The following is a 26,730-nucleotide window of genomic DNA, read 5'->3' as shown; positions in this document are numbered from 1 at the left end:
GAACAGCATCCCCCAACCGCCTTGTTTTGCAGCATACTGTCATCCGAAGTGCTGACACCATTCAGCCCTTACCATTCCTTTCTATTGCATAACACCTGGAACAATTGCTCCAGGCCTCTCACGACCGAAGTCATTAACTGCACCCCAGTGTAAAGGTCAGCCTTGCAGCTTTGGAAGGTCAGTCTATTTTTATTGCCTAGAAATATGTTTTAAAAAAAATGCTTCTCAATTTACAGTCACTGTGTCATACTGAGTTTGTTTTTTCTTTTTTTTCTTCTCCTCGAAGGTGGTATATTTGGTGGAATTGGAAGGAGTCTGCAAAACAATTTAGGCTTAACTATTTACTTCCAGCCATCCCATGCATACCCTTATAAGTGTATTTTACAGCAGGGTGTTTATCCAGTTACAGTGCATTTAGGGAAAGTCCAAAGGTCTTGGTATTCATGAAAACCCTTCCACTCATTTCAAACTGAAGTTTTTTTATCATTTAGTAGCTTTTCTCCTTTATTTTCCGTTTCACTTGCTCCTCCCTATGAAAATATCAAGAAATCTGTTTGTTCCTCATTACAGTTAATGTTTTTTGGTACTGTTGAGAAAGGTTTTCATGTTGGTGTAGGTGAATATGTCAATCTGTATGCCCTTGACATATATTAGGTTTCCTAGACAGAATGGGACAAAAAGGAAAAGCACCTCTGTGAGTGCAGTTCCCTTTAGATTCACCTCATCAAGGCTCATTCAGATATGATTCAGATGTGATACATACAATCTGAGTTATTTCACATGTCTATTTCCTGCCCAGTAGAATTCTCCCATTGTCCTTGTCTTTTCCAGCCCCCTTATTCTTTAGTCAGCTTGCTGGCCTGTGTTCATATACAGGACAGACTTGCACCTAGCAGAACCCTGGCTCTCCTGGCATGCTGGCTGTTTCCTCTGAATTGGGTGTGTCGCAGAAAAGATCATTCACCATAGGAATGGGAAATACAGAAAGCTTCAACAGTTATGGAAGCCATATGGAAAGAACAAAACCAACTGAGGTAACTGAAAGAGATGTGGACCATCTTTTTTCTGGGGTCCTCTGCAAGCTTCAGTAGCTTGAAGTGACTGCAGTTGGTCTGCCACAGAGCCTTGCACAAATGTCTTTTCCCGGCTTGCTGTTGTCCTGTCACATACTGAAAATGGCTGGGATTTAAAATTTCATGAGCTGCTTACACAGAGAGCAGCTCTAAGAGAGGGAGAGTAAATGATGCCTATATAGCCAAGTCCTTTGCATAAATAATTATCCTAAAGTGCATGTTGAATACTCTTTGAAAAGCAAGATAGGAACTAAAATTGAAGGCAATTTCTCTCCTGTTACTGAGGTTTAAAATGTGGCTCTTTTGATTTCCTTACACCATAGAGAAACTCATCCTACCCTTACTAGGTTTGCATTGGCACCTTTCTTCTATACTATGCATTGAGACAGATTTTGAAATGGAACCAGGTTTATGAAAAATAATTTTTTTTCGTGTCTAGGACAAGAATCATTATGAAACCAAGCCTGAGCCAGTTATTTTGACATCATTTGTGACTGTAGCTAAACCAGATGTCAATAGTGTAAATAAAGGACTTGATTCACTACACAGCAAAAAAGTTTCCTAGGTATTGTGAAATCACTTAATAATTGGTATAATTTATATATTTATAGTCACTTAGTATAATTTCATTGGCTTTCAATTCAGTGTTAAAAAATACTGTTTCAAATATAATTAATGTTGCAGGTCTTTTGATGAAGTGTAATCAGGAACAGAGCAGATTTCTCTAATCCCTTCTCCATCACCATCATCTCTTATGCTGGCCCATCCCTTACAGACTTTGGGTCTGTGTTCATTTAGCAGAGCAATTGAGCTCTGCTCAATTGAGCAGTTTTTCTCTATATGGAAGCCAGCAAAACAAGTGCTACCTTTGAGCATTTCACTTTTGTCTAGAACACAGCCAACACCGGCTGAGCGTTTGCTACACTGGCATCTAAGGGGTGATTTTCACAGTGCCGTTTAATCTTGTTTGCAGTTTCTCTGTGTGTGATTATGATAAACCACAGCAGGAAATGATCAATAGTTGCTTCAAAATAACAGTACATACCATATCAATGTTAATCATCAGGAAATAATTTTGCAGCAGTTTCAAATCTACTCATCTTCAGTCCTTTTACATACACCTTCCTAGTGGTCCTCTTTTCTTTCCTCCTGTTTTGCAGCACAGTGTTACAGATGACTTATCCTAGTAGTGGTGTCAATATGCTTTGGGGAGCTTATCATTAGGTGTCACATCTCGCTAATGTCATATTGCTTATGCCTGTTTTAAAGGGTAAAAAGTACTCTTAAGTACTTCTAAAAGGAGAAAACCCAGTGTGGGAACTTGGAGTACTTACATAGTTTTTTATTTTTAGTAACAGAAAAATAGTTCCCAATAACAACAGTAAAAGCCAACTAGCACAGACAGAACTTAGCTGAACATCTAACTAAATCTAAAAGCAGATTCCTTTGGCCTGCGCACAGGAAATAGGAGACTTTATAAAATTTAAAGTGAGCACATTTTTTCTCAGTGCTCTGCACTCATGCCCTGTAAATTCATGAATTAGCACTGTGTTATTGTTCCAACAATAAGAAGCTTAAGAGGTGTCGAGTCTTCTGTCAAGCTTTTGTTTTCTAATGGGGATTTCTCAACCAGAAATGCAAACTTGAAAGAAAGTTCCTTTCCTTTAAAAGTGTATCTCTGCAGTTTGTTTAAACTTCAGTCTTTTCTGAGTTAGATCTTTGCTATGCAGTAACTGAAAACAAGTGCTTTCTTAGACATTCACATGCTCAGCAGAAATTTGGATGTTCTTGGACATTAGAATCTAATATTGAGTGAAAACATTCATGAAAACATTGATGTAATCACCTTTTTTTAAAAAATCCCTTCTAAATGGCTAAACAGATTGCAATAGCCTGGTGGGCAGTGAATAAATGATAAACTGGAATAAAAATGTCTGTTTAAGTCAGAAATCATATGAGATGGAGAGGCTAGGACATTAACCTATTTAGTTTGTCCTTACTGGCCTTTCATGTAAGGAAGTGTTTGACCTTTCAAAGATTAACATTTTGGATTTGTTTTCAATTCCAGTTTGGCCATTCTTTTACTGGATGGCCTCAAACAATCAATGCTCTAACATCCATGGAAAGTTAATTTTTAATCGAGTTTAATTTTTAATAGAAAATTGTAAAATTCAATGCAAATATCTTTAAAGAGGACCATATAAAATATCATTAAAGGTAGCTTTTCACATAAGTGCTTAAGATACATTTGACTGTGCTTTAGCTAACAGCATCACATTAGTTTGATATTAATAATCTACAAATGTGTGACTTGGCAAACAAAACTATCTGAATTATATTATTGTACCATTTAACTTAGTTAAGTTTAAAATTGATTCACATATACCTGGCCAATTTTTGTTGTAGAAGGAGAACTTATCATACCACTGTGCTGAACCACTTCTGTCTTCCTGTGAATTGTTCCATATAATACTAGTGAGATGTGCTGAGATTTAAGACTTCAGTGGATCTATTCCTAAATGAACTGTAGCAATGTCTTATCAAGCACATCTATTTCCTCCTCAAAAATAAATCTTCAGAGTGTCTCTTGCACACTTCATCCCCTTTATGATGTTCCTTCCTAATATATCAAACCATACTGAGAATATAATGTATATTTTCCTGGTCCATTAAAATAATAATCCTTAAATCTTACCTAGATAGGTCTTTGAGTTCAAATGGTAACCAATTGAGTTTTATTTTCTGTTCTATATATTTGACAACTGATTTTTAAGCAAATAAATAATTACATTAAGTTATCTGAAAGCTAATATTAGGGACTGTAGTCCTGCTCTCTAATCTTTCAGCACAGGCAGAATTCAAGCCAGGATAATTTGAACAGGCTAACATGGGGTAACATGGGGTAATATATCGTAGAAGGAAACTATTTCACCAAATGTATGAGTACCACAAGCATTTGTTTTAAAAGATATTAAACATGAGCAGGAAGAACAAGGAAGATGATATAAGAGAGGTTTGCGCTAGAGTGCTACAAAGCTGGAATTCAGACTGGCAAATCCTTTGCTATACAGTAATCAGACCACAAAAACATTTACAGTTGAATCATCTCCAAATGCTGCCAGAAAATAAAAGTCCTTAGTGTTTGTCTCATTGATATCATCAGGTCTTTTGGTCATCCATGAATTTAAGTTTAGGATTACTGATGAGTAGTAGTTTGCCCATTACTGGGGAGTGGTTCCTATGTGAGCACTCAGAACCTAGGAATTACTATTATTTTGGGACAAACTGCTGCTGCTGGCCAGTTTTTGTGAGTATCCTACCTCTGCACAAAGCACTGAGTCTCCATTTCAGCTGGAAGAAAGTGTCTTGTACAACAGAACAGCTTTGATATTTTGCTTCTGAGAAAGTTTGGAACTTCCTTGGAGGTACTGGCTTCCAAAGTGACCATGTGCTAACCTGACTGTGCAGAAGGCAGCTTTCCATAGCCTGTCTGGACTGGGTCCCTTTACACCTTCCTTGATATTCTCCTCTGCTTATCAATTGACGATTGCTGCTTATGGGACTTGAAAACCGGTATGAAACAATCTTCTCTCCCTTACTCTTCTCACAGCTCACAGTGTTGGATATGCTTTTTACCAGCCCTATTATGGGCTGATAAAAACCTGTTTATTAGCTTTTGAAAGTCTCTGCAAACCTTTAGGTGAGACTTGCTAAAGTAAGAGATAAAGTCCCTGCAGCCCTTCCCATGGAGAGTACTCAAACATCATGGTTCTCCCACAGGGGCACTGGGCATGTACTAACTGGAATGTTGCTACAACTGACAGTGCTGAGCATCATCCCTCCAGCAGCACTGCTTGTGTTTGAACCCAGAGCAACTGCAAAACCCACAGACATGCTGGGTCTGAACAAGGAATGCATTTAAAGCTATGAAGGAGTCAAATTAGGAGCTGCTGAGGAAAGGTGAAGAAATGGAAATAGGTTGTTTGAGAAAGGAATGCTGAGATGAGATGAAAAAGTGTAGGAAAATTAGTTCTTAATCCAAGTGAAAGGGCAGAGGAAAAAAAAGCTGGGGGGGGGAAGGGCAAAGGAGGAATTGAGATTGGCTGGCAAAGAAGAGAGATTGTGTGAGAGAACGTTGTACAAGATTTCAAGTAATCTTAGCTTGACATTATGAATTCTGTAATCAGGTCTAAAGTGCCTTACACTGAAGCACTTATAGGTCAGTGCCTTTGCCAGCAAGCTCTTTGCTCCCTGTAAAGCAGAACAATAAAAACATATCACATCTTGCTGATATAATGAAATTAATAATTTATAAAAACATCACAGCAATAGTCAGAAAATACAGAAAACTCAATAAAGTTAATAATGCAGTACTTTCATCAGATAAAACTTGATAGTGTGCGTTACACAAAGCCCTGACCCACATCACTTGAATGGGGTGAAATGATTTTACTGAAGTCCTTAATCAATTTATGTGTGTTGGGCACTGCACAAGTGGAGACTCTTAGAAAAGTGATAGGTTGTGTGTCATTTTCTCATAACACCCATATAGACCTGTCTCAAATTAGTATCAGGGAACCAGTTTAAATATTTAATGTCAGATAAGCGAGGAAGTACTTTTAAAAAAATCTATTTAAATCATAGTTGACACATATTTTGGTAGAAAGCTATGGGGCAGGGACTTCAGCTATTGTGCCAGAATAAAGATGCAAAACCAAAGCAGGTTTCTGTGCAGTCTTATTTGACTGATTGGCTACTGCCACCAGGTGGCTTGTTACAGTCATTGACTGAAAACTGTTAAATGCCTTTTACCTCTAGGTAAACAAGTATTCTCATTTAAATACGTTTCCAAGTCTAAATTTTATGTGTGACACAAAAAAAAAAATCTAAAATTAATGTTGTTAGTAAAGAATCAAAAAAAATGCATGCAGTAGAAGGACATTTCTGAACATAAGGGGAATACTTTAATCTAATTTTTAAAATTAACAGTAAGTTGGTAAGCCAGGTAAGTATGAAACAGTGCCAAAGCTTAAGGGAAACTAAATTATTAATTATGGAGAAAAAAAATCTCATCCTACATTGTGACTTTATCACAATTTATTTCCTTTTAGATGGTCAGGATTGTTTCAATGACTCAGCATTCTCCTCTCTTTGGGAGGAAAAAACCCCACCATATACAAAGTGATTTGGTAGGAAGAATTCTTCATATCTAAGACAAAAGTATTGCTATTAATTCCCTAATAAATCTTTAACTAAGACAATAATGCCGAAGCTTGAAAAATGCTGAAAGCTTGAAAAATCTTGAAATGCATGGTTTTGTATGTGTAGTTTACACAAGAGAGAGGTGAGTAAATATTGGTGCCAGGACTGTTCTCTTCAGAGAAAGCCTAGTGTCCAGCATGTATTTAGCCAACTCCAATGTACTTTTTCGAACATATTTCAGTATTTCAAAATAGGTATTGCTAGTAACAAAAAATTCTTTGATCCAGTTATCCATCATCAAAACAACCTGGTAGGGGTGCAGCCTTTTTGCACATCACTCGATTTGAACTCCAGTGATGTTTTATGATGATAACTTGCCTGTAACATAGAGCTCAGTGCTCATGAAACTTGAGCAAGGACTGACCTAAAATGCCACAGTTTTACTGAATAGTTAGCATAATACCTTAGAGGAAAGTTTATTAGAAGGAATTATATAGTAGCATGGGTTCTCTTCAATGGCTTATTGTTTTCCATATAGCTTTGGGCTTAAAAAATAGAATAGCTATCAGTATAAACCTTGGACTGCACAATAGTTAATTTCCAAAATTATATATATTTACTTAATTGCTTTCTCGGTTCTTAAGCAAGAGAAATTCTCTTTTATATACTTGGAATGAAGTCTCCTCTATGAAATTCCTGTTGCTTTCAAAATTATAAGCTTTCACTTACTTCCTTAAGTGCCTATAATAAACCATGCAAAAATCCTCATCAGCTTCTTTTCATGTTAGATGTTGTTTCATTCATTGCCACTTGACGTCCTCATCCTCTGACACAGGCCAATAGTAGGCTACACAGCTTTATCTCTCCAGGCTTGCAGAAGATTCAAACCCAGCCCCAGCCCTCTATGTCTCTATCTCATTTGCTTAAGGTAGAACATCTGCTTTGAAATAAATACAGAATTGTTATGAACACACTAACAACAGTTGCAGTACACTTTACAAAGATGCAGCTGTGGACTTTTTATAGTTCATATACCCTAATGCATTTTGTTTACTTTATACTGGATATGACACTTAACAAATTAGTAAGCACTACCCTTTGATAGAAACATTTTCATTCAGGCTGTAGAACTATTGTTTTGACTATTTAAGGAGACTGGTGTGTTTGAAAAGAACCCTTCCAGACAGATTGAGGATTGTCAGTGCAGTAGTATGGGGACTTGTACCCAGTAGTTACAGAGTTGGTTTTTCTTTTCCCTGGTTCTCTTGGTGTTATCTTGGTTTTCTTGCTTTGCAGCTCTTTAGCAATAGCTAACATCTTTTGAAATAATAGAAGCTATACAATGATAAGCAAAACAGTATTCCCTCCCTTCCCTCTTTACTTTTCACAGAAAAATGATTTTTTTCTTCTTAAACTCTGATTACCGTTTCCAACAGAATTGTAGCTTGCATTCTCATCTCTCATCGTGAGTCTTAATAATGAAATTACTTCCATATATACTTATATATATTATAGTGTTTCAGACATATATACCCCATTCTGTCAATGAGCCAAGACCCTAAAATAATATCTTAAAATATTTATATATTAATTCCACTATACTCCGTGAAAGTTATGAAACTAAATATTGGCAAGAATACTGGTCCCTATGGTCACCAGTTTTCTTACTGTAAATATATTCATGTTATTATTTGTCTAATAATGTATCTGTATTGGGTAAAAACACACAGGCACATAATAAAGCATGTATGTACTTAGACCTGCAATTTTATCAAACTCTTTCATATATGGGAACTTTATGAATGTAGTTGTACACAGAATATTTTTTCCCCCCAGCTATGGGGAAATAGCCACATTTCACTTTCACTTCAAGCTATTGCTTATGCATTATGTTTCTTCAGTTACTGAACACTGAGTGAGATCTCAGCTTCCCAGTAACTCCCATGAGCAAGGTAATACAATTAACAGTCAAATAATTTTCTGATTAGGCAAAGTAATCCCTTACTGTTTTTCATGTTAAATAGATTTTTTAATATGTTACCACAGGGTACCTCTGTAGCAGACACAGGGCTTGCAAGGGCGCCGTGGAGAACAGGGGCCTAAAGATAAGAAAATGCCAAGTCATAGTGACTAAGGCAGAAGCCCCTCTCTTCCGTGTTCCAGACCCTAGCTTATCTTTCTGTGACCCCATAAGTTACTTTTCCCTAACCCTTGCATTGGACAATTTCTGATCCTTTCTAGCCCTATATAAGGGGCTACTTTAGTCCATTCTGGTTAGAAGAACTGTCGCCGGAGCCCTTCACGGACCTCCCAATAAACCGTCGCTGTGGAACCCCAGGGCTGCCTTCTCTCTCTCTCTTGCTGTCTGCTTGCCTGGAAGGCACTGCCTGCCAAAGAATCTTTAGCAAGCTAAGAGCTAAAAACTATAAAAGAGCTGAGATCACTAAGAGCTGATATCACTTGAGCTTGCTAGAGGTTGCTTGAGGCTATTGCGGCTTGGGTATTCGGAGAGCTCAGTCTTCAAGGACTGAGCTACCTGGCCTGGAGCTAGCCTGACAGCCTGGGGCACACGGACCCTGCAGGAACCCAGCTATCCGGCTATATACCTCTAAAGGTTAATGCTGCTTTTATGGAAACTGAGAAAAGAGTGAATGCTACCAAGAGCATGTCCTAGTCTGTCCTATTTTGGTAGATAGTTATTAATTTTTAGAAAATATTACTAAATTAATAGTATTAAGATCTCTAGAACTGCTCAGAACTAGTAGTAAGCAACTGAATCACTATAGCTTTCCAGGAAATGTGTTTTTTAACACAATAACAATATTTATATGCTGTGGGTGGGCAAGATTGCTATTGGATTTTTAAGTAATCGTCTTTATGTGTAACTTCATGAGCAATTGAGAACTTGGAATTAAACAATACAGAAGCCAGAGAATCCTGTGTAAGCAATTGCAGTTTCTGCCAGCAAAGCCCCAGTTACAGCCAGTATTTATTTGCTTTCTTGATAAGAAAGGCCTGATTTTGCAAGCCAGTATATGTGACCACCTTCCGGCCCACGAACAGCACCACTAATGAGTTCTGTAAGCTTTGACAAGGGCAATCTCTCAGTAAAACTCCCGCTGTTAACCCAGGACAGCCATACAGACCGCCGGCAGCGGGAGGCTGTAACGAAATGAGAATCCCTTCCACCTTCCAGGGCCCCGGCTGTGAGGGATCCCGGCGGGCAGCACCTGGGGCGGGCACACGGAGCCTTCGCGGCTCCGCCCGCGGCCGCCCCCGCAGGCAGGAAAGCGCCGCGGCCACGGCGGAGGCTGGCGCAAATGAAAGGGCTGTTCTGCCTCGGCTGCGCCTCTCTCCTCCCCCCTTTCTGCTTCTGCAGTGCCGGAGAGGAGAGTGAGGCGCCCTGGGGTAAGGGCGTGCGGGGAGGAGAGGAGAGGAGCTGCTCTAGCCTTTGTAGTCCTGCTTTGGTTAAACTGATGCCAGTGAGTGCTCAAAGTGGGTACTGCAAGCCTTTTGGAAAGTGTATTTGCTTAATAGAACATCTGCACCGGGTATGAAGCAAAGTAAAATCTGGTGGCGTTTTTAGGGCACCGTGTAGGTGCTGCCTTTCATGCAAGATTTCTGAATTGCTTTAGAAACAGCTCTTAAACCTGTGTGCCTTAATGAGTCAAGGTAAGCTATGGCTTATTTTATCTGGAAGCCATGCCACCCACGTTCCTCTGGTATCTTTTTTGCTTCTTGTTATGAGACTATTAGTTTGTTATTTTGTTTCTTTGTTAACGTGCATAGGAGGCGGCTCTATGATAACTATGACAGTAAATGTGCTCGTGCTCTAGTTGAAGTTATTTGTTGGGATAACAAACTACGTCTTTTTAGGTCAGTCTCCAACTCTAGGCTCTTCATATAGATAAAAGTTTGCAAGGCTGGGGCCATGAAGATTCTATGCAGAGTAGCTGCCCAAGTAAAATCATGAAAGCAAACAAATGAACAGGGCAAAATCCTTGCATCTTGTTCATTCTTGGTGAGATATATGGAAAAATGACCAAGTTACCATATTTTAAACATTGCTTATTCTTCTTCTAAAAGAAAATGTCTCTTTGATTGGGAGTAAATGTATAGTGAGCTTTAAAATTGTGCTGCAAATTTATGTCAACTAATAAATACTTGCAGGAAGAAGGTATCAAAAGTTGGTTGTAGTTTCCCCCTGCCTGCCAGCCCTTAACTGCACCAGAAGATAATTAAGTAATTACTTAGTATGAACCTCTTTGAGGTCTGGGGAAGTGTCTGAAAAAGCAAAGGACGCTGCAGTGTCAGTGTTTCTCTACAGCTTCATGCATTTCAGCTGAAGTGTAGGAAAAATGTATAAAATATGTGCCTGAAGTAAAGATGCTGTTATAAACCTTATATTTTATGTGTGTGTACTGTTTCTTTTTTCAGACAAGCTTCCTGGATACGGTGAAGGTTAATACAGTTAGATGCAAAGCAAATAGAGGATATTACAAAGTCATATAAATTGTTTTATACAAGTAGAGAGCCAATGGCAGTTTTACTCAGGCTTCATCATTGTAACAGAAGGGCTGGCTGTACGGTAAGTACCTACACTCAAAGGGTTACAAAAAAGAATTTTGAAACACATATGTCCTTGAAATTCTCTTTCCTAGAAAGAACTCAATGCTGAGGTGTGTATTTTTTGTGTGCGTGGGGGCTCTGTGTGTTTATAGTTTAAAGTAATGAATTATTATGAATATGTTTTCTTCTATGCTCAGTCCAGCTGTCATGATATAACCACCTTTGATTAAGCAGAAGAAGCCAACCCAAGCTTTTTATGAATTGAGAGAGAGGGTGACTCTTGGACAGCAACACTGTCTTCTTTCCCTTGTAGGGGTTTATTTCTAAAGGAATGTGTCATAAAGCCCTTATATTAATATAGCTTATTCTCCTTTGGGTGATTCTTTCTTTTTTTGTTTACCCTCTTGTCTGCTCAGGAGACATTTCTGTCCCTGGTAGTTTTGTACCTTTGAGCTGGCAGTATGTTGCCTTGACTGCTGTCTCATCTCTTCCTCTTCTCTGAAGTTAGTTATAGATTTCACACTAGACAGCTAATGAAGTTAAACAGCTGAAAGAAGATAAGTTCTATGAAGAGATCCTGAGTTGGAGTGTGAGCATTGTGCTCATGAGCTATTAGGCTACCAGGGCCACCTGCAGGTACTGTAGGAGTTGTTTTCAGCACAGGAAGAAGTAACTTATTGCTCTCTGTTTACCCAAATATTTTTCACATTTTGATTTTTTTTTAATTCTATTAATCTCTACTTAATCTTTTTCTTCTGCCAGCTTTTGAGTCAATTGAATCTGACAAGAATGTTTCTTGTTTCCTTTACATCCCTACCACATCCTCTGCTGCTTAAAGCAGAATACTACTCTTTTGCTGTCTCTGTGATATGCAGCTTTATCTCTTCTTGTTTTGAAATTTTCTCTGGTACATGTAATTGTACTGAGCCTTAGTCTTTAGCTTTCTATAGTTGTCTTTAACTTATGTATAGCAAATCAGTTAGATGTAAACTTTTGACAGTTTGGACAAGTGTTTGAACTAGAAGGAAGTACTTGAACTAGACATTAAAGATATGATCATAATGTTATCTTGAATGTTTGGAAGGAGTTGAGTGTTGAGAGAGACTAGAATTTTCTAGTTCTTGAAATCTAACTGTTCAACACGCTGTTACCTCTGCTTTTCTTCTATTTAGTAGTGTTAAGTTGCTGAGGAGCCCATATGTTGAAGTACTAATATAGCATTGCCTTGGAAATTGTGGATTTCCCTGTATGAGAACTTCAGAAGAGTTCATGTTGATGACTCCTATGGTGTAAGATAATGATGTGCCTTGTCTTCATTTGACTGCTTTTTAGGTATCAAGAGTTCAGTCTGAAATGGCTCTGTGTGTTTATCTTCATGTCCATCCATGCTGTCAGGGAGCTTCATAACCTGATACATCTTATCACTTGCTGCAAAATGGGCATGGCCCTTCCAGAAGGCTGACCAACTTACCTGGTCCATGTTCCACCAGAGCTGATAACTCACTTCTTGTGCCTAAGGACTGAAAGTTTCTCTCTGTTCCCTGGCCTTTTGGGTGTGGAAGCGCTGTCTTTTGTTGGCTTTGGTGTTCTGTAAACCACAGTACAGCTGCAAGCCCTGCATGCTACTGGAGCAACAAAACAATTGCCACAGCTTTTATGAGAAGAGGATTGTGGTGGGACAAAACATTGTATGATGAAAGCTGAGGTTAGGGGTTCATATAACTGTTTCAGGATCTGGAATCTTACTGTCCCTTGTCTTTCATGCATGCTGTTCCCTTGACAAGAGTGTGACAAGCCAAATCTGTTGTTTGATTTATTGTCTAGAGGTCCAATATCCAAAAGGAAGAGTTCAAAGGAGAAGTCTTATGCTTGTCTGCAACAAACATACATATTTCTTTGTCTAAATCTTTATATCAAATTTTCATTCTTGCATGTATAAAATGTATTTCTGGCCTTTGGCAACTTTAGTTTCCCTGCAGAAAGAAGAACTTGTTACTGGGGAATTATTTGTCATATGTGAGGAAATAGGCACGGGTTGTGGAAATAAAAGGCAGTCTGTAATGATGCAAAATTTGAAGCTATGATTAATAAAAATGGGCTTGATACTAGCTGTGTATTTCCTCAGTACTGTCAGCCTTTATATATGTGTGAAGCAAATTTTAAGACCTGTCTGTCCTATGCAGATGTTTAAGGAACTTGATAATTTTTTTTTTGAGAGAGAGAACAGGAGAGGAATTGGCAAAAGACATTTTAAAAGAAAAGTGCTGTCAAAATGCATGGAGGGAAATAGTCCATCCAGTGGATGGAGGAATCCATTGACAGCCTGTAGATGGCCTGAAATATGCTATCTGAACATTCTAACAATGTCTGGCAGTTATCAGAAGCAGAAATTGTTCAGAAGATGGGAGTGGTGTCTTCTCATGAATGTTTTTTTTTAACATGGTTTTGTATTCTGCCATTCAACTGATTTCTAAGGAGAAGTGGTTACCTATAATGTAAATATTTATTGTGTTTAATTGCCTCTAAATTTCATTTTATACAGATGGAGCTGCCTGGTTTTGCTGTTGCTGTTTGGATGTTTGCTTGCTTCCGTGCATCTGTGGTTGGCTATCCAAATGGAAGAGTAAGAGAAGCCTGTACTAGCATGGTACCCTGTCATGGTAGCTCTCCTCAGCTGTCACCTGAGCACACCATTACAGTGAATGGGACTGAATTTAAACCAGGGGACAACATAGAAGGTATTGTGTCAGTTGCAGCTGAAGAGTTTAATTTATTGTTGCTTTGTATTATAGCATGTCTTTCCTCAGTTTTCTATACTGGATTTATCTAAGCAGTTGACTCTTGTTTAGGTAATCCATTAACCATTATTCAGTACTTGTAAAATGAGTGTCTGGTAGTCATTGTTGAAATACGTCCTTGTTCCTCTGGAGTAGAGTTAAACTTTCTTATTCTTCTCCTTGCTTTAGTTCATCTGTCTGGACCAGATTTTGAAGGATTTTTCATACAAGCCCGGGATGCAGAGCACCTGGATAGCCCTGCAGTTGGTTCTTTTGTGTTAGCTGACTGGAGACGTTCTCAGCTGCTGACATGTGGTCGTACCAAGGTAGAGTCCAGTGCTGTACAATTACTTAGTGGGCACTGAGGGGCTTGTTCTGTCTCTTCATCCTCTTGTTGTTGAAAAGTGAAGCATTTCCTTACTAAGGAAACCTCACTGCTTCTGTATAAATGCTTCATGGACTTCTAGCTCATTGCTGTAGTCTTTCTGGATTGAGAGTCCTTCCTTTTCATCTTGAAGTTTGTTAGTATGAGTAAGTTGCTGTGCTATACCTCCCCTGAGCTGATCATGGCTGGGGAAATGCCAGTTGCACTGGGGTAGTGCAGTGTAACTGCAGTGTCTCTGTGGGATTTAGCTGCAGCCTCTGCTGACTGTGTTAAGTAACAAAACGTGTATCCACTGTGTAATTCTTGATATATGTGTGTTTTCAGAATTCAGCTGTCAGTCACACAAGTAAAGCAAAAAAGAAAGACATAAAAGTTTATTGGATTGCTCCTGAAGATGCTCCAAAACATGTACAGTTTCTGTAAGTAAACCTAGTATGGATTCTAATTTATGAAAATGCAGACAAGGTAAACCTGTACCATTGTCTGTCAAATATTGTCCAGCAGCTGAAAAGCCCTTGGGTCCAATGACCTGAAAAGTCAACATCCCATACTTGCTGCAGAGTCTGTGTTAATGCAGACACATTTTAGGAAGAGCTTGAAGGTGATTTTTTTCTTTGCTTTCCTTTTTTTTTTTTTCCTTTTTTTCTCCCAGGGAGAGTATAAGGGGATTTGAAGATTGATTTCTTTAGTCTCTCTAGCTACCTTCTCACTTCTCATACCTGCAATATACACTTAAGAATTTTTCTCTTTGCTGTACCTAACTAAGTGGTATGTATACTCTCCTGTTACACTACTAGCTTATTCTGAACTACAGGATAAAAGCAATGCAACTCTTCTCTGAAGTTCTGATCTATGCCATAGGCATGAATATTTCTTATATTCACTGCAGCATGTGGTATTATGTTTTAAAATTCTTTTTCTAAGATTTAAAATTCTTTTTCTAAGATTTAAGATACTTTTGTATTTCAACCCCTAAAATGGTAGAGGTCTCCATAGAGATGAGGGTTTTACAAATAATTTCTGTGAACTATAGATTATTTTCCTTTTTGGTTTAAAGTAGCAGCCACCTATAAATATATACAGTAATGACTCTGTGTGTGTTGTGTTTTTTAAGAGCCACAGTTGTGAAGAAATACAGGATTTTCTGGGTAAAAATTCCAGGTCCCATTGTTTCTCAGCCTAATGTGCTGTCCCCAACACCGCCTTTGCATGCAACATCAGCGCCTATGTCAACTTCACACCCAGCTTCCTACATATCAAAGCCAGTAAGTAATGATTAAAGCTAAATCAGGCAATGTTTAATGCTTGTGATGAATGGAATTTAATGAGATGACATTGATACAGTCTGTTAACAGAAAAGGAGAGATGATGGATGAGTAACTTTGATATCTAAGGCTAAGAACATGACAGCTACCTTTAGGTGAGTTGGCTGAATTTTGCAGGGTCAAATGTTTTCATGCTCACAAAGGTGAGAAAATTAACAGAAAATTTAGATATTAATGATCAGAAAATACTATGCATACTTTTCATGAGAGATGAGAAAAGACTTAATCTGGTCTTGACTAATAGCTTCCTATTTAGCAACTGCAGGCTCAGAAGCTTTCCTTTCTGAGTTCATCTGTGCTACTGACTTTTGTTGCAGAGTCTTGAATGGATCGAGCAAGCATTGCTATTTGATCCAGGATAACTGTGGCTTATAATCAGTGTATTTTCTCAATGTGTATCAGTGGAATTACTACTTTAAAAAGCAAGCATAAGGCTGTAGTACCCTTATTTTCTTTCTCATCTTACAGCTGATGCTACCTCTTGAATATTAGACCAGAGGAAGTTGTTTTTTCTGAAGTTCTTGCTGACTTTTCAAAGTTATTATATTGTAATGTCTTTAAAGGAAAATTCAACTCAAATTTATCTTGGAATTCATCATTTTACTTTCTAGTCCTAGGGTAATTGTAGACATAGATTAAGAGATGGGTGTGTAGACACATGATGTTGTTCCTTGTATGCTTTTTTCCACCATGGGTAAAAAGGAGGAAGAGAATGAAAACTCTCATTGCTCACAACTTGTTTGTTTCCTTAATTGTTTAGTTTAGTGCATCAGGTTGTGGAATTACGAAGTTCTGCATTAGGAACCCTACAAACTGTGATCCTGGGAGTGCTTCATGTTTTTTTCTATCCTTCCAACAAGAGGCGAGTTCAGTTTTTATTGAAATGAGTGGTCCAAGTGAAGGATATTTAGCATTTGCATTTTCTCAGGACCAGTGGATGGTGAGTGTTTTGTTTTATTTTCCCTTGTTGCTTTTGTGATAAAGTTTGAATGGAAATGCATATGGAAAATGGAAATACTGTCGGATGTCACACAAAGTGTGACTCTCCCATAGTGCTAAAACACAGGTTAATTCTTATAGGTGACTATTCACTTTTAGCTTAGGACTGAATAACTGCAGTAGAATTTCCCTAAAGATATCTCTTACGGTAGAATTCAGCCTGTCTGAAATTCCTGGTTAAATCAGTCTCTACCTATCCAAAAATCTTACCTCTCTGAAACTGAGTTGTTCAGAGAACCATTTGCATTTGATCCTTGAATGTTACTCCTATACAAACAGTCTTAGAAATGGGGTTCCTCAGTAATAATACTGATGTGCTTGGAAAATGGGGAATAACAGCTTGATAACTTCAATAATCTCTCTGGTCTTGCTGCCTATATTAAATCAAAGACATTTTGGAGACTGCCAGTGGTGTTTTTTATTGGGCTATAGATATTGTTCTTTCCAACTCTGCAGGGTGGTGATGATGCTTATCTGTGTGTTAATGTGGATCACCGCATTCACGTGAGCACTGCCCATCTGAAGGAGCGGAGTCATCCTCTCTTGGATGTGGAGGTATGTTTTAAAACAACTCAGACACTTCCACAGGTGTAGCTTTGAAGTAAGGCATGCTGCTGCTTTGTACTTTTGTTTTGCACAGCAGGTGTAAATACTGAGGTAGATCCATAATTCTCTAAGGTGAGATTCCTTAGGCTCTTACTTCCTAGTAAGTGTTAACTTTTGAAGTCTATATTTAATTTGTAAAGCTAGTCATATGATGGGAACTTAGTCTTTTTAGTAACTTTGTCCCTACTATTAGTCTGTGCCTTTGCTAGAACTGCAGCTGCAGCTGGTATGTCCTGAGTTAAACATTGTTGTAGGCTGTAAAAATTAGTGATAAGTTCAAACCCTAAGTTGCCATGTTGACTTACTGACATACCTCTTATGTGCCAATTCGGAAGGGATCCCCTTTCCCTGGATAATTTACATTTTTACTTTATATATCAGTGGCACTCTTGTCTTTTGCAGGGTTACTTTTAAGCCAATTACTCAGCCAGTCTGAAAACACTGGGTATTAATATCTCCCATTTTACAGAATGCCCTTGAAGATGTGTCGTGGAGGCTTGCGGATGGTGTTCTTCAATGTTCTTTCAGAAGGGGGATTCGTCTCCCTGCTTATAAAGAGAGATTTAATCTGGATACCAGTTACTACATCTTTCTGGCAGATGGGGAAGCTAGTGAAGGTAAACTTGACTAACATATGGGTGCTTTTCTTTTAACAGCTCCAGATGAGTTAGTAACCCTTCTGTAAGAAATGGCTTAGATGAGAATTGGTGTATGAACTAAGGTTTCCAAGCTTGAGACCTTTAATTCAATAACCTTTACTGCTTCTCTGGATCATGGGTTTCCTTGTGGAAGTTATTGCAAATTTACTCATATATGTGTTGCATTTTCTGAAGCTGGGTGAGTTGTATTTTGCACAGTAAGTGTGCAGGATGGCTTAGATGATGTAAGGTTCTTAGCATATTGTGTGTTAGCTCGTATGATTATGTGCAGTGGTCACAACAGGGCTTGAATTCACGAATGAGGAATGGGCACACAAGTGCAGTGGCTTTCATTAGCAAGAAATAAATCACTTTGTCACTTCTCAGGTGGACTCCTATACAAACATCATCGTCAGCCCCTGGTCACCAATGGACCATACAATGTCACAGGCCTTCCTCAGGATATTGGAGGTTCCCGGGCCCCACGGCTTATCAAGGCTCATGGTAAGCTGCAATTTCTAGCTTTGTCTCCCAGTTCTAGAGTTGCTGAGACTGGAGGGTTATATTGCAGGGTTATTCCCTCTTGTGTTTCTGGCATTTGTGTTGTATATTCTGTTGGCTAGCAAGATCTCGTACTCTGCTGGCAGAGTGAAGTTCCTAATTTTTTTTGTTTCAAAAACGGTGTTGGAAGATTCTTTTTGCCCAGGAAAATGAACCCACCATTGCCTTTCCCCTTAAATTGAAAACTGGGACTTGTTTATCTCTTTCTCTCTATTTCGTAGTTGCATTTTCGGTTTAGTTCTATTTGAAATGAGACATAACTTCAGTAGCTCTAGACTGCCAGTTGAGTGGGAATTTTTTCTCCCACACTACTGGACTTCAGTGCAGGTCCCTGATCAAACTGCCACTCGTTCTTTGTCACACAGATTGTAGCATTGTAATCTTTCATTCTCTGATGTCTGAGCTGGTGATAGAATGATTTCTCTCACCAGTATGTACGAAGTGTATTAGCATGTGTGAAATGTGCAGTAGCCAGAGCTGCTCTGTTTTGTTGTGTGGGAAAAGTCTGATTATCTTTTGCATAGATGTTTCTGTTCTCCAGCAAGATAAAGGCTATAAAGGTGATATGTTTTTAATTATTGGTCAATTCTAACCATGTGCATATGGACTAAACAATTACATAGTCTTGGAAGTTGTAGTCATGTGCACTTAAGTTAGCTATCGTTTACCTTGTTGGGTTGTTTGTTTGTTTTTCCTATTTTTCAGGCGCGCTAATGTTTGTTGCTTGGATTGCCACAGTTAGTATTGGTGTTATTGTTGCACGATTCTTCAAACCTGTCTGGAATCACTCATTCCTATTTGGAAAGGAGTTGTGGTTTCAGGTGGGTAAAATCTCCACGTATCTCCAGCTGTATTTTCTAGCACAATTGCAAGCAGAACTATAAACCTACTAGATCCAAGAAATAGACTAAACATTCTAAAATCCTATAAAGTGGAAAAATTAAAAATCTGAAGTTCACCTACTTTACTAGTAAATGTTAAGTCTAAAGTGGGGGTTAAGGTTATCTTTTAACTGTAGGTCTACTTAATGTCTTCGAGTGATGTATTAATTGTAGAGTTTCTAAAAGCAAATTTAACATTTCTAGGTGCATCGAATGCTTATGTTGACCACAGTCATGCTTACAAGCATTTCTTTTGTGTTGCCTTTTGTATACCGAGGAGGTTGGAGCCAAGTAAGTGTGTACTTTTTATCTTGTTTGTTAACTGAAAGGTAAAGGTGGGACTAAAAGAATGAGGAAGTCCACTGCCAGCTATTATGACTATTTCTAACCAATTTTCTGTGAAAGCTGTTTTTAAGTAGGCTGATTTCAAATTCTGGCAACCCAGAAGAAGAATTTTGTCTCCTTTAAATGACAGCTGGAAAACTGGTGTTTTCCTTTCTTCCTCTTTCTCCTAAATAACTTCTTTGCTCACAGATTTTTTAATGTACCATTTTGGTCTTAATATGATCTTGGGAGGGGAGTAAGGATATGATGGCTGACATTAGCATGGTAAATCTGCTGGGAATGAGGGTTTTTGTGAACTTAGACATAATAGTGAGTGATAAGCTTAGTCTGGAGCAGTAGCTAGATACAGGTTGTATACCGGTTGCTGTCACCTGTATTCTGTTTGATGCAAGGTCACATCAAAAGTTGCAAAGTCTAGAGAGTATCTGAATTCAAGGTGGAAGAATATGGTCATCACAGGTGTGAGCTAGGGAAACTGAATAAAATGGTTTTGGGTGAAAGAGAAGACCAGTGCTGGGATGAGTTATAAAATAGGCCTATCCTGGAGACACAGGATTGAGGTTGGAGAGCTTGAACTACGGTTTCTATAGTCATGTTAGTCTGCTCTTCAGCTGGTAGAATTTCTCAATATAGCAAAAATGTGGGGCAAGCCCTGAGTGGACATACCAGTGTGTCTGCTACCAAGGCAAACAATCTCCATCTGGCTGCAGAGCTGTTTATTGTATCCTGTTGCCTCTGCCAGTGCTGCTCCATTGTAACTTACTAATACAGGAACAAATAGAATTTGCAACTTTCTGGTGTCTTTTCTCTCTGTTTATATAGATATGATATTTAAGAAAAAATGTCCTCTGTTTAGCAAGCAGGTTTTCATCCTTATCTTGGCTGTGCAGTGATGGCTTTGACAATCTTTCAACCACTGATGGCAGGTTTCAGACCATCTCGTCACGCGCCAAGGTACAACTGACTCATTAAATTACAGCCACAGGAAATAAATGTGCCTGTTTCTTTAAACCTTCTTTTTACAATGGAAAGTTTTTACAGTTTGAGAGTAAAAGATGTTCTTTCATTTCTGACCCCTTCCCCCAATGGTATAATCAATAAAATGTGTTTCATTGTTTTACAGAAGGCAACTGTTTAACTGGTTTCACTGGAGTACTGGTACAACAGCTAGAATATTAGCTGGTGAGTAGAAGTAACTAACTCCCATTTAACCGATTTAAAGAAGCTTTGCCCTTTGTCTGGGCTGTTGTTCATTTAAAACATCTATGTACACCCAGTCCAGGCATGTCTGAAGGTCCTTTTTCTTGGCCATCTTTTTTGTGAGTTTTAAGGGGCCATTGGCTGCAACTTAGAGAAAAAGTGACTTTAAAGCCAAAGGAATTACTGGCAAATCTGAAATTCCTCTGTAATGAGGGCCTGTTCTTATCTTAATAATTTCTTTTTGTCTTGGAAGATACGAGAATAGTGTTCTTAAAGTAGCAGAGTTCAATGTTCTTGAATGGGAGACAGGAATTTCACTTACAGATCCAGAAGCTGGGTTTAATTCTAATAATAGAGGCAAGCTTCCACAGCAGCCTTAAGCACTAATATTGTGACTGTTGACTACCAAAAAAGCCCAAAATAACCCCCTATCCCCCCCACAAAAAACCCTCAACAACCTTCAGCTGTGTGAACTCCTTTAACATCGTTCCTCAAGCAGTTTTAGGTAATTCATGGGAAATCTATTTAAAAAGCATTGATAGAATTTTAAAAGCACACTGGCACAACATTCTTATTGGGTTTTTCCTTGTTTTTATTGAATAGTTGTGACTATGTTCTTGGGAATGGATCTGCCAGCACTTGACCTGCCAGACCCGTGGGACACCTATGCAATGATTGGCTTTGTAGCTTGGCATGTTGGTACTGATGTTCTTCTGGAAATACACAGCTACTGTCTCGTTCGTAAAGGTACACACCAGCAAAGCTCTTTGCTCAGAATGAAACCAGTGGGGATGGAATTTCAGGAGGTATTCTTTGGCCTCTAACTGCTGAAAGGGAGTAACTCTTTAGTAGTGTCCAATCTTCTGTAGACAAATGAATATGGAAGAAAACTGGTTTTTAAGACAAAAGTGTTCTAGAAGAGTGGGGTTTGTGCCATTTTTAATAGTAGCTTCTCATTTCTCAAAGCACAGTTCATAGGGGGCTAAAATGTGCAGACTGAAATATGTAAATATTTTTTGAGACTCTATTACTTTTTGCCATAATTTTGATCCCAGGTGGGTAAGTCTAGATTAATTAATGCAGTTTAAGCTTCATTTAATTGTTGAAAAATTACTGTTATTGCAGGAGCAAGCTTGAATGCTCGCCATTTTCATTGACAGGGAAAGGAATATGAAATCCTGAATCCAATATTTCTAGGGAAGAGATGGGTAGTAACTTCATTAGAAATTGTTATCTTCCTTGGATGGTGTCACAGAGAGGAGGTGACTGCACATGTGAATGGTCTAAGGCTGAGATGCAACAGCTGCAGAGCTGAAGGAGTGTGATTAATTAAGAGTCTGTGTAAGGTGGCATGTGGAGAAGGAGTGATTATAAAAGATGTGAATTTAAATTTAACTGCAGTAATTACTTCCTAGAAATAGAGAAAATTAACCTGAAACATTTGGACAGTGAGTGTTCTCATGTTGGCTAATGAAAAACTGGATTTCATAAGAAGTATATCTTAAAATATAAAAAGGTGTTAGTTCAAAACTCAGTGTTTTGATTATTCAGTCTAGCAAAAGACAAAATGTTTTTTGACATCAGTGTTCAGAATTTACATTTTGTAGGTCAGCACCAATATAATTTTTCATTTGTGCTGTGACTGTGATAGTAACAGGTCCTGAAATGTCAAATGAAACTCCCAAGTCCTTTTCAGATTTGATGGTATGTAAGACTTAGTCACAGGATCAACACTTCTGCGGTATAAAAATGAACCCCCCCCTTCCTCTTAAGGGCAGACTTGACTTCTGTTTTTCTTCCCATGAACAGTTGAAGTGATAGAGGATGACAGAGTACAGATACTGCAGTCACTCACATCTGCAGAAGCAGAGGTGAGTCACAATTTGGTAACTAACTACTGTGAAATGGGATGATTCTTCATTTAAACCCCTAAAAAGACTGACTGTTCAATGACTTTTCTTCCCCTTGTCTTTCAGGGTCGTCTGTTTAAACAGATTGTGTTAACCATCTATGTCTGTGGAAATGTAGTATTCCTTGTTGCCTTCCTGATAGCAATCAACCAAGTATGAAATAAGTGTTTGAGAATTTTGTGACAAAATACTGTGCAGTTGAAAAATCTGCAAGGAATACTTTTTACTATAACTTTTTTTTCCACATGGTCCTGAAGATGTAATTGAAGAAGAACAACAGCACATGTATGTCATGCTCTGTGTTAGGGAGATCTGGAATTCAAATCTAGAGAGAAATCCTGCAGTCCTACAAAAGCTGTCTCTGATGGGACTTTTAATGGGAACCTTTGCCTGAGTAAGGAATGAAATCTCTATTTTTTAAACACACTAATTAACTTGATTGAAGCTTAGAGGTGAAAAGAAGACTGAGAAGATGTGACGAAAATATGATTTGGGTAGTCATGTCCCTAAACATTTTGTGAATATTATTGGGGGAACTGGTAAGATATGACTGGTCTGGATTAATCTGTCCCCTTTACTGTGTTCTAATATATGATATGCCAGCTTCCTGCTCTTGACAGTTCTGTGTATAAAGAAACCCCCAACCAAACAAACCTCAAAACTTAGTGAAATATTGTCACAAATGCAGGTTGATGAATGAACTAAATAGATAAAAGTAAAATGTAAAAAGCACTGTCTGCTCTAAGAGAACTTCAGTACTTTAGTAAAAACGCCATTTGCCTTACTCAAAATACTATTCTGTCTTCTAAATCATAAGGAGAAAACATGTTTGCAATATAAATGCATTAAAACTTATAGTAACTTATCTAAAACTCAAACTAGGAAGAACCTAGCTCTGTTTATGGATTTCTGTTTTACTGTCTATGGTTGCCTGAGGCTTCTGAATTAATTAACTGCATAAATAAGATGGATTTATGCCAACTGATGCTTTAATGGAAGTGAAAATACTTGCTATGGAATGTTGCAGTTGTATTTGTGCTATTGAGAAAAACATTAATTGGGAGCTAGGTTTACTTCAGGAAAAGCAGCTTCTGTTAATGTTAAGTGAGAGTCCTTTGAGCTGGCATATCTAGAAGACAGAACTATAAAAATTCTATAGCAACTCTATTCTGAAGGAATATTGGAGGGCAATTTTTTAGTCAACAAAAGGTTTCTCCAAATAGATGAACTAGGTACAGAGACTAAAAAGAGACTGTATTATTTCACATTTTTGGTTCATGGTTTGCCTAAATATGAAAGGATACTCTTGAAATGGCAGTTTGGAAATGAAACTTTAATATGCTTTGAAGTTGTATTTTGTGGCTCTGAACAGCTTGCTCCCACACATCTTCATTTTGCTTACTGAAAAGTATTGATTTTTAGTTGAAGCAATTCAAGGTATGTTTTTCAGGTAGGCATACTAAGCTGGGAATTAAGATGTTGGGAGGATTGGATAGAAGAGTGAGGCCTGACTTGGTATAGACTTTTACAGCAATGTCTCTACAAGTGTGGCCAGCTCTAAAATACTTGTAGGTGTGGGTCAGGTGACTGGTTCTGTCTCTTCTCCACTTTCCCAAGTCCATAAGTGCAGCCTGTTGCATGGACAGATAATACTCAGGAAGCTGCATGTTTGTTTGTCATCAATGATCTTTTTGGCTGCTCAGATATCTGATTTAGCCGTAAGGGCATTTATGGAACTGGGATTAATCCTTTGTCAGCAGCAGCTGACTGTGAATTGAGTCCAGGTTGAATTATCTCCCTTAGGAAAGTCATGTGCAGGCTGGCAAAGGGGAACTATGAAGAAATGAGTCACAACCCAGACTGAAGGACAAGGAGTCAGCTGGGTGGGTGTGAGGTTTTTATAGAGAAGTCTGATCTCAAACAGCCTGAGAATCTGAGGCTCATCTACTGCTAGAGTTTTGTGGGACTCTTTCATCTACTGTGAATTTATAGAAGAAAGATCACTCAACCTGGGCATGATTGTTGGCTTTTTAAGTTAAGGTTAATGCCAGATTCTTTCTATAATAGCTGTACTGAGGGTTGTTTAATTTACATGTGACAATGAACATGGGTTTTAAAACGTGAATGTAAATATCTCAATAAAAGTTCTTGTCCCTTTTAGTAATGTGAAAATGCTCTCAAAAGAAAACTGGAAAAGTCTTGCCTAGGAGCAAAATGGATTGTCTGTTTTTTGTAGATGTTGTTTTATAAATTACAGCTATGTAAATCCTTCTGGAGAAACTACTATTGAAATTGAATGTTAAAATAGTTTTCCTTTTTAAAGCAGTTTCTTTTCCTCAAGAAAAAAAGTTTCCTTGTTCCACATCTAATACAACTTTTAAATGGGCAAAACTGTCAGTTGTTCTGGATAATTTTTTTCTTCCCACTGCTTGAAGTATTGTCTAGTTTCTTATGGGATCCCTTATGTACAATATTGTAACTTAATTGATTGAAAAACTTGCTTATTTTACATAATTTCTGTTTATACTGCCCCTCCTGTCCTTTTCCTGCATAAATAATAAGTAATATGTCATTTTATTCCAATATCTTCTAAAGTTTTTTTTGTACTCCTTTGAAAACAATCTGCAGAAGGGTTTGATATTGGCAGGAAAATAGATGACAGGTCGAAGTTTGTGCATTGTCTCACAAGTAGTTTATTGTCTTGATTATTAGATGCAGCCTCCAAATACTCATTATCTGCTCTTGGCTTAGCTACAAATCATGTTCTTTGCCTGTGCTTTGAACAAAAATTGCTTGGTGCAGATGTAATAGCGTTCAGAGGTACTTTGTTTTGCTTTAAGTAGTTTTTAGTTAGTTGATATTTCAGGCTGCAGCACGAACCCTGAAGGTGTATTTAATTTCTCCTTCTTACACAGAGTGCTACACTGTTTTCTGTTTTGTCAAAAATCCCAAGATGGGGAGACGTCCAGTTCCGTGGAATAATGGCCATGTGATTCTTTACCCGGGGAAGGCTGAGGAGAGCTTGCCTGCTTTGTGTTCCATCAGTGCCTAACACTACGTGGCGCCCTTGTTCAAATAACAGCACTTCTGCTTTGCTTGCTTGCTGTAACCTGTCCGTGAGAGGCTGACACGAAAAGGTTTTCCAAAATAGGAAGTGTTTCTAAATGAACTAACTGGAAAAATTTTCAAAAACTCATCACATTTCAAGTCATCTCATACAGATAGACATTCTGGAATGTTTGCTTGCTATCTATTATTAAGGTTTGTTTGAGCAGATATGGATGGTTTTCTTTTGTCATGTGGGTGTATCCTTGTCCAGACAACAGAAGATGAACAGCAGTTGCCAAGGAAAAACTGCAGTATTCTGCATTTCTATGCAGAAGTTAATATCTCAGTGGTTTTGGTGCAGGCTGAAGTAAGAAGAGTCCAAGTGAATGGAAGGGTGGTTAACAGGGATGGTCTGCCAGTAGGTCTGAGAAATTCTTTGCTCACATAAATCTTATTCCGGCTTCTCTAAGGGGGAAACTGTTGCACATACCTGAGTGGCACAGCAAAACTGGCACAGGACAAATTCTTCAGAACATGCTTGAGGCCACCTGTTTTAGTTCCCACCTAGTTCAACCACTGTCTAGCTTCTGCTGGTCTTCCTTGTGCTGTGCAAAAGTGACTTCACATAATGTAAATCACAAAGCTGCATCACTCTGAACCAGCTATTTGACACACATCCCACTGCACTTAAGAAGGGCTGCAGCTTCAGCTTTGCTTCAGAGAGACTTTTGTCTTGTGGGGCCTTAGAAATCATTTGCTTTAATGATGAATTAGAGTTTTGCATAGCATCTCTACTGACATTTGAAAAGATAATTTACCACCTTGTATTTCTGTTCTTGTTGATACAGGATGCAGGAAAGCTCTGTGGCTGTAGCAATCAGATGATAAACATTCCTACTTTCCAGAAGCACAAAACTTTCTAGTCTTTCCTTTAAACTACTTTGACTTGTATTGTAATAATAGTTGCTCCCTTTTCCTTATTATTTAAGTTTAATAGTACAGGTTGTTGGGGAAACAGATGATGAGTGTCCATAGCTGTCTGCTTCTGTTAAAAAATTGTTTGCGACTACTTCCTATCACTCACCTGCTCTCATTTTTTGGTGTATCCTTAAGAGTAGTGTATCCCTCTGCTTTTACAACCAGCAAATAACAGAAGAAGTGTAAGGAAAAAACCCATTATAAAACAACAACAAACAAGAGGATAGACATAG

At 38.3% G+C, this 26,730-nt stretch overlaps 1 protein-coding gene across 5 annotated transcripts; it reads left to right on the top strand.

Moving 5' to 3' along the window:
* The first annotated feature begins 153 nt into the window (after nt 1-153).
* On the top strand, nt 154-24,631 carry FRRS1 (ferric chelate reductase 1). Of its 5 annotated transcripts, none has more exons than XM_030226543.2 (17): nt 154-177; nt 10,713-10,863; nt 13,387-13,582; nt 13,811-13,947; nt 14,331-14,425; nt 15,121-15,271; nt 16,092-16,271; nt 16,787-16,885; nt 17,406-17,553; nt 17,962-18,078; nt 18,841-18,956; nt 19,221-19,307; nt 20,218-20,315; nt 20,485-20,543; nt 21,165-21,308; nt 22,371-22,432; nt 22,538-24,631. In XM_030226543.2, exons 2-17 carry the CDS (start codon nt 10,813-10,815, stop codon nt 22,628-22,630), a joined length of 1,833 nt encoding a protein of 610 aa, XP_030082403.1. In that variant the 5' UTR covers nt 154-177; nt 10,713-10,812; the 3' UTR covers nt 22,631-24,631. The 5 variants fall into 5 exon arrangements, with proteins under 5 accessions (XP_030082403.1, XP_018767721.1, XP_009086760.1 ...); XM_018912176.3 differs by lacking the exon at nt 154-177 and adding an exon at nt 9,523-9,683; XM_009088512.4 differs by lacking the exon at nt 154-177 and adding an exon at nt 9,523-9,947.
* Nucleotides 24,632-26,730: the final 2,099 nt, after the last annotated feature.

This window comes from Serinus canaria, chromosome 8 (genome assembly GCF_022539315.1).
Source record: "Serinus canaria isolate serCan28SL12 chromosome 8, serCan2020, whole genome shotgun sequence".
Classification (NCBI taxonomy): Eukaryota; Metazoa; Chordata; class Aves; order Passeriformes; family Fringillidae; genus Serinus; species Serinus canaria.
Note: the sequence above shows the minus strand (reverse complement) of the source record. Positions and strands in the feature narration are given on the sequence as shown.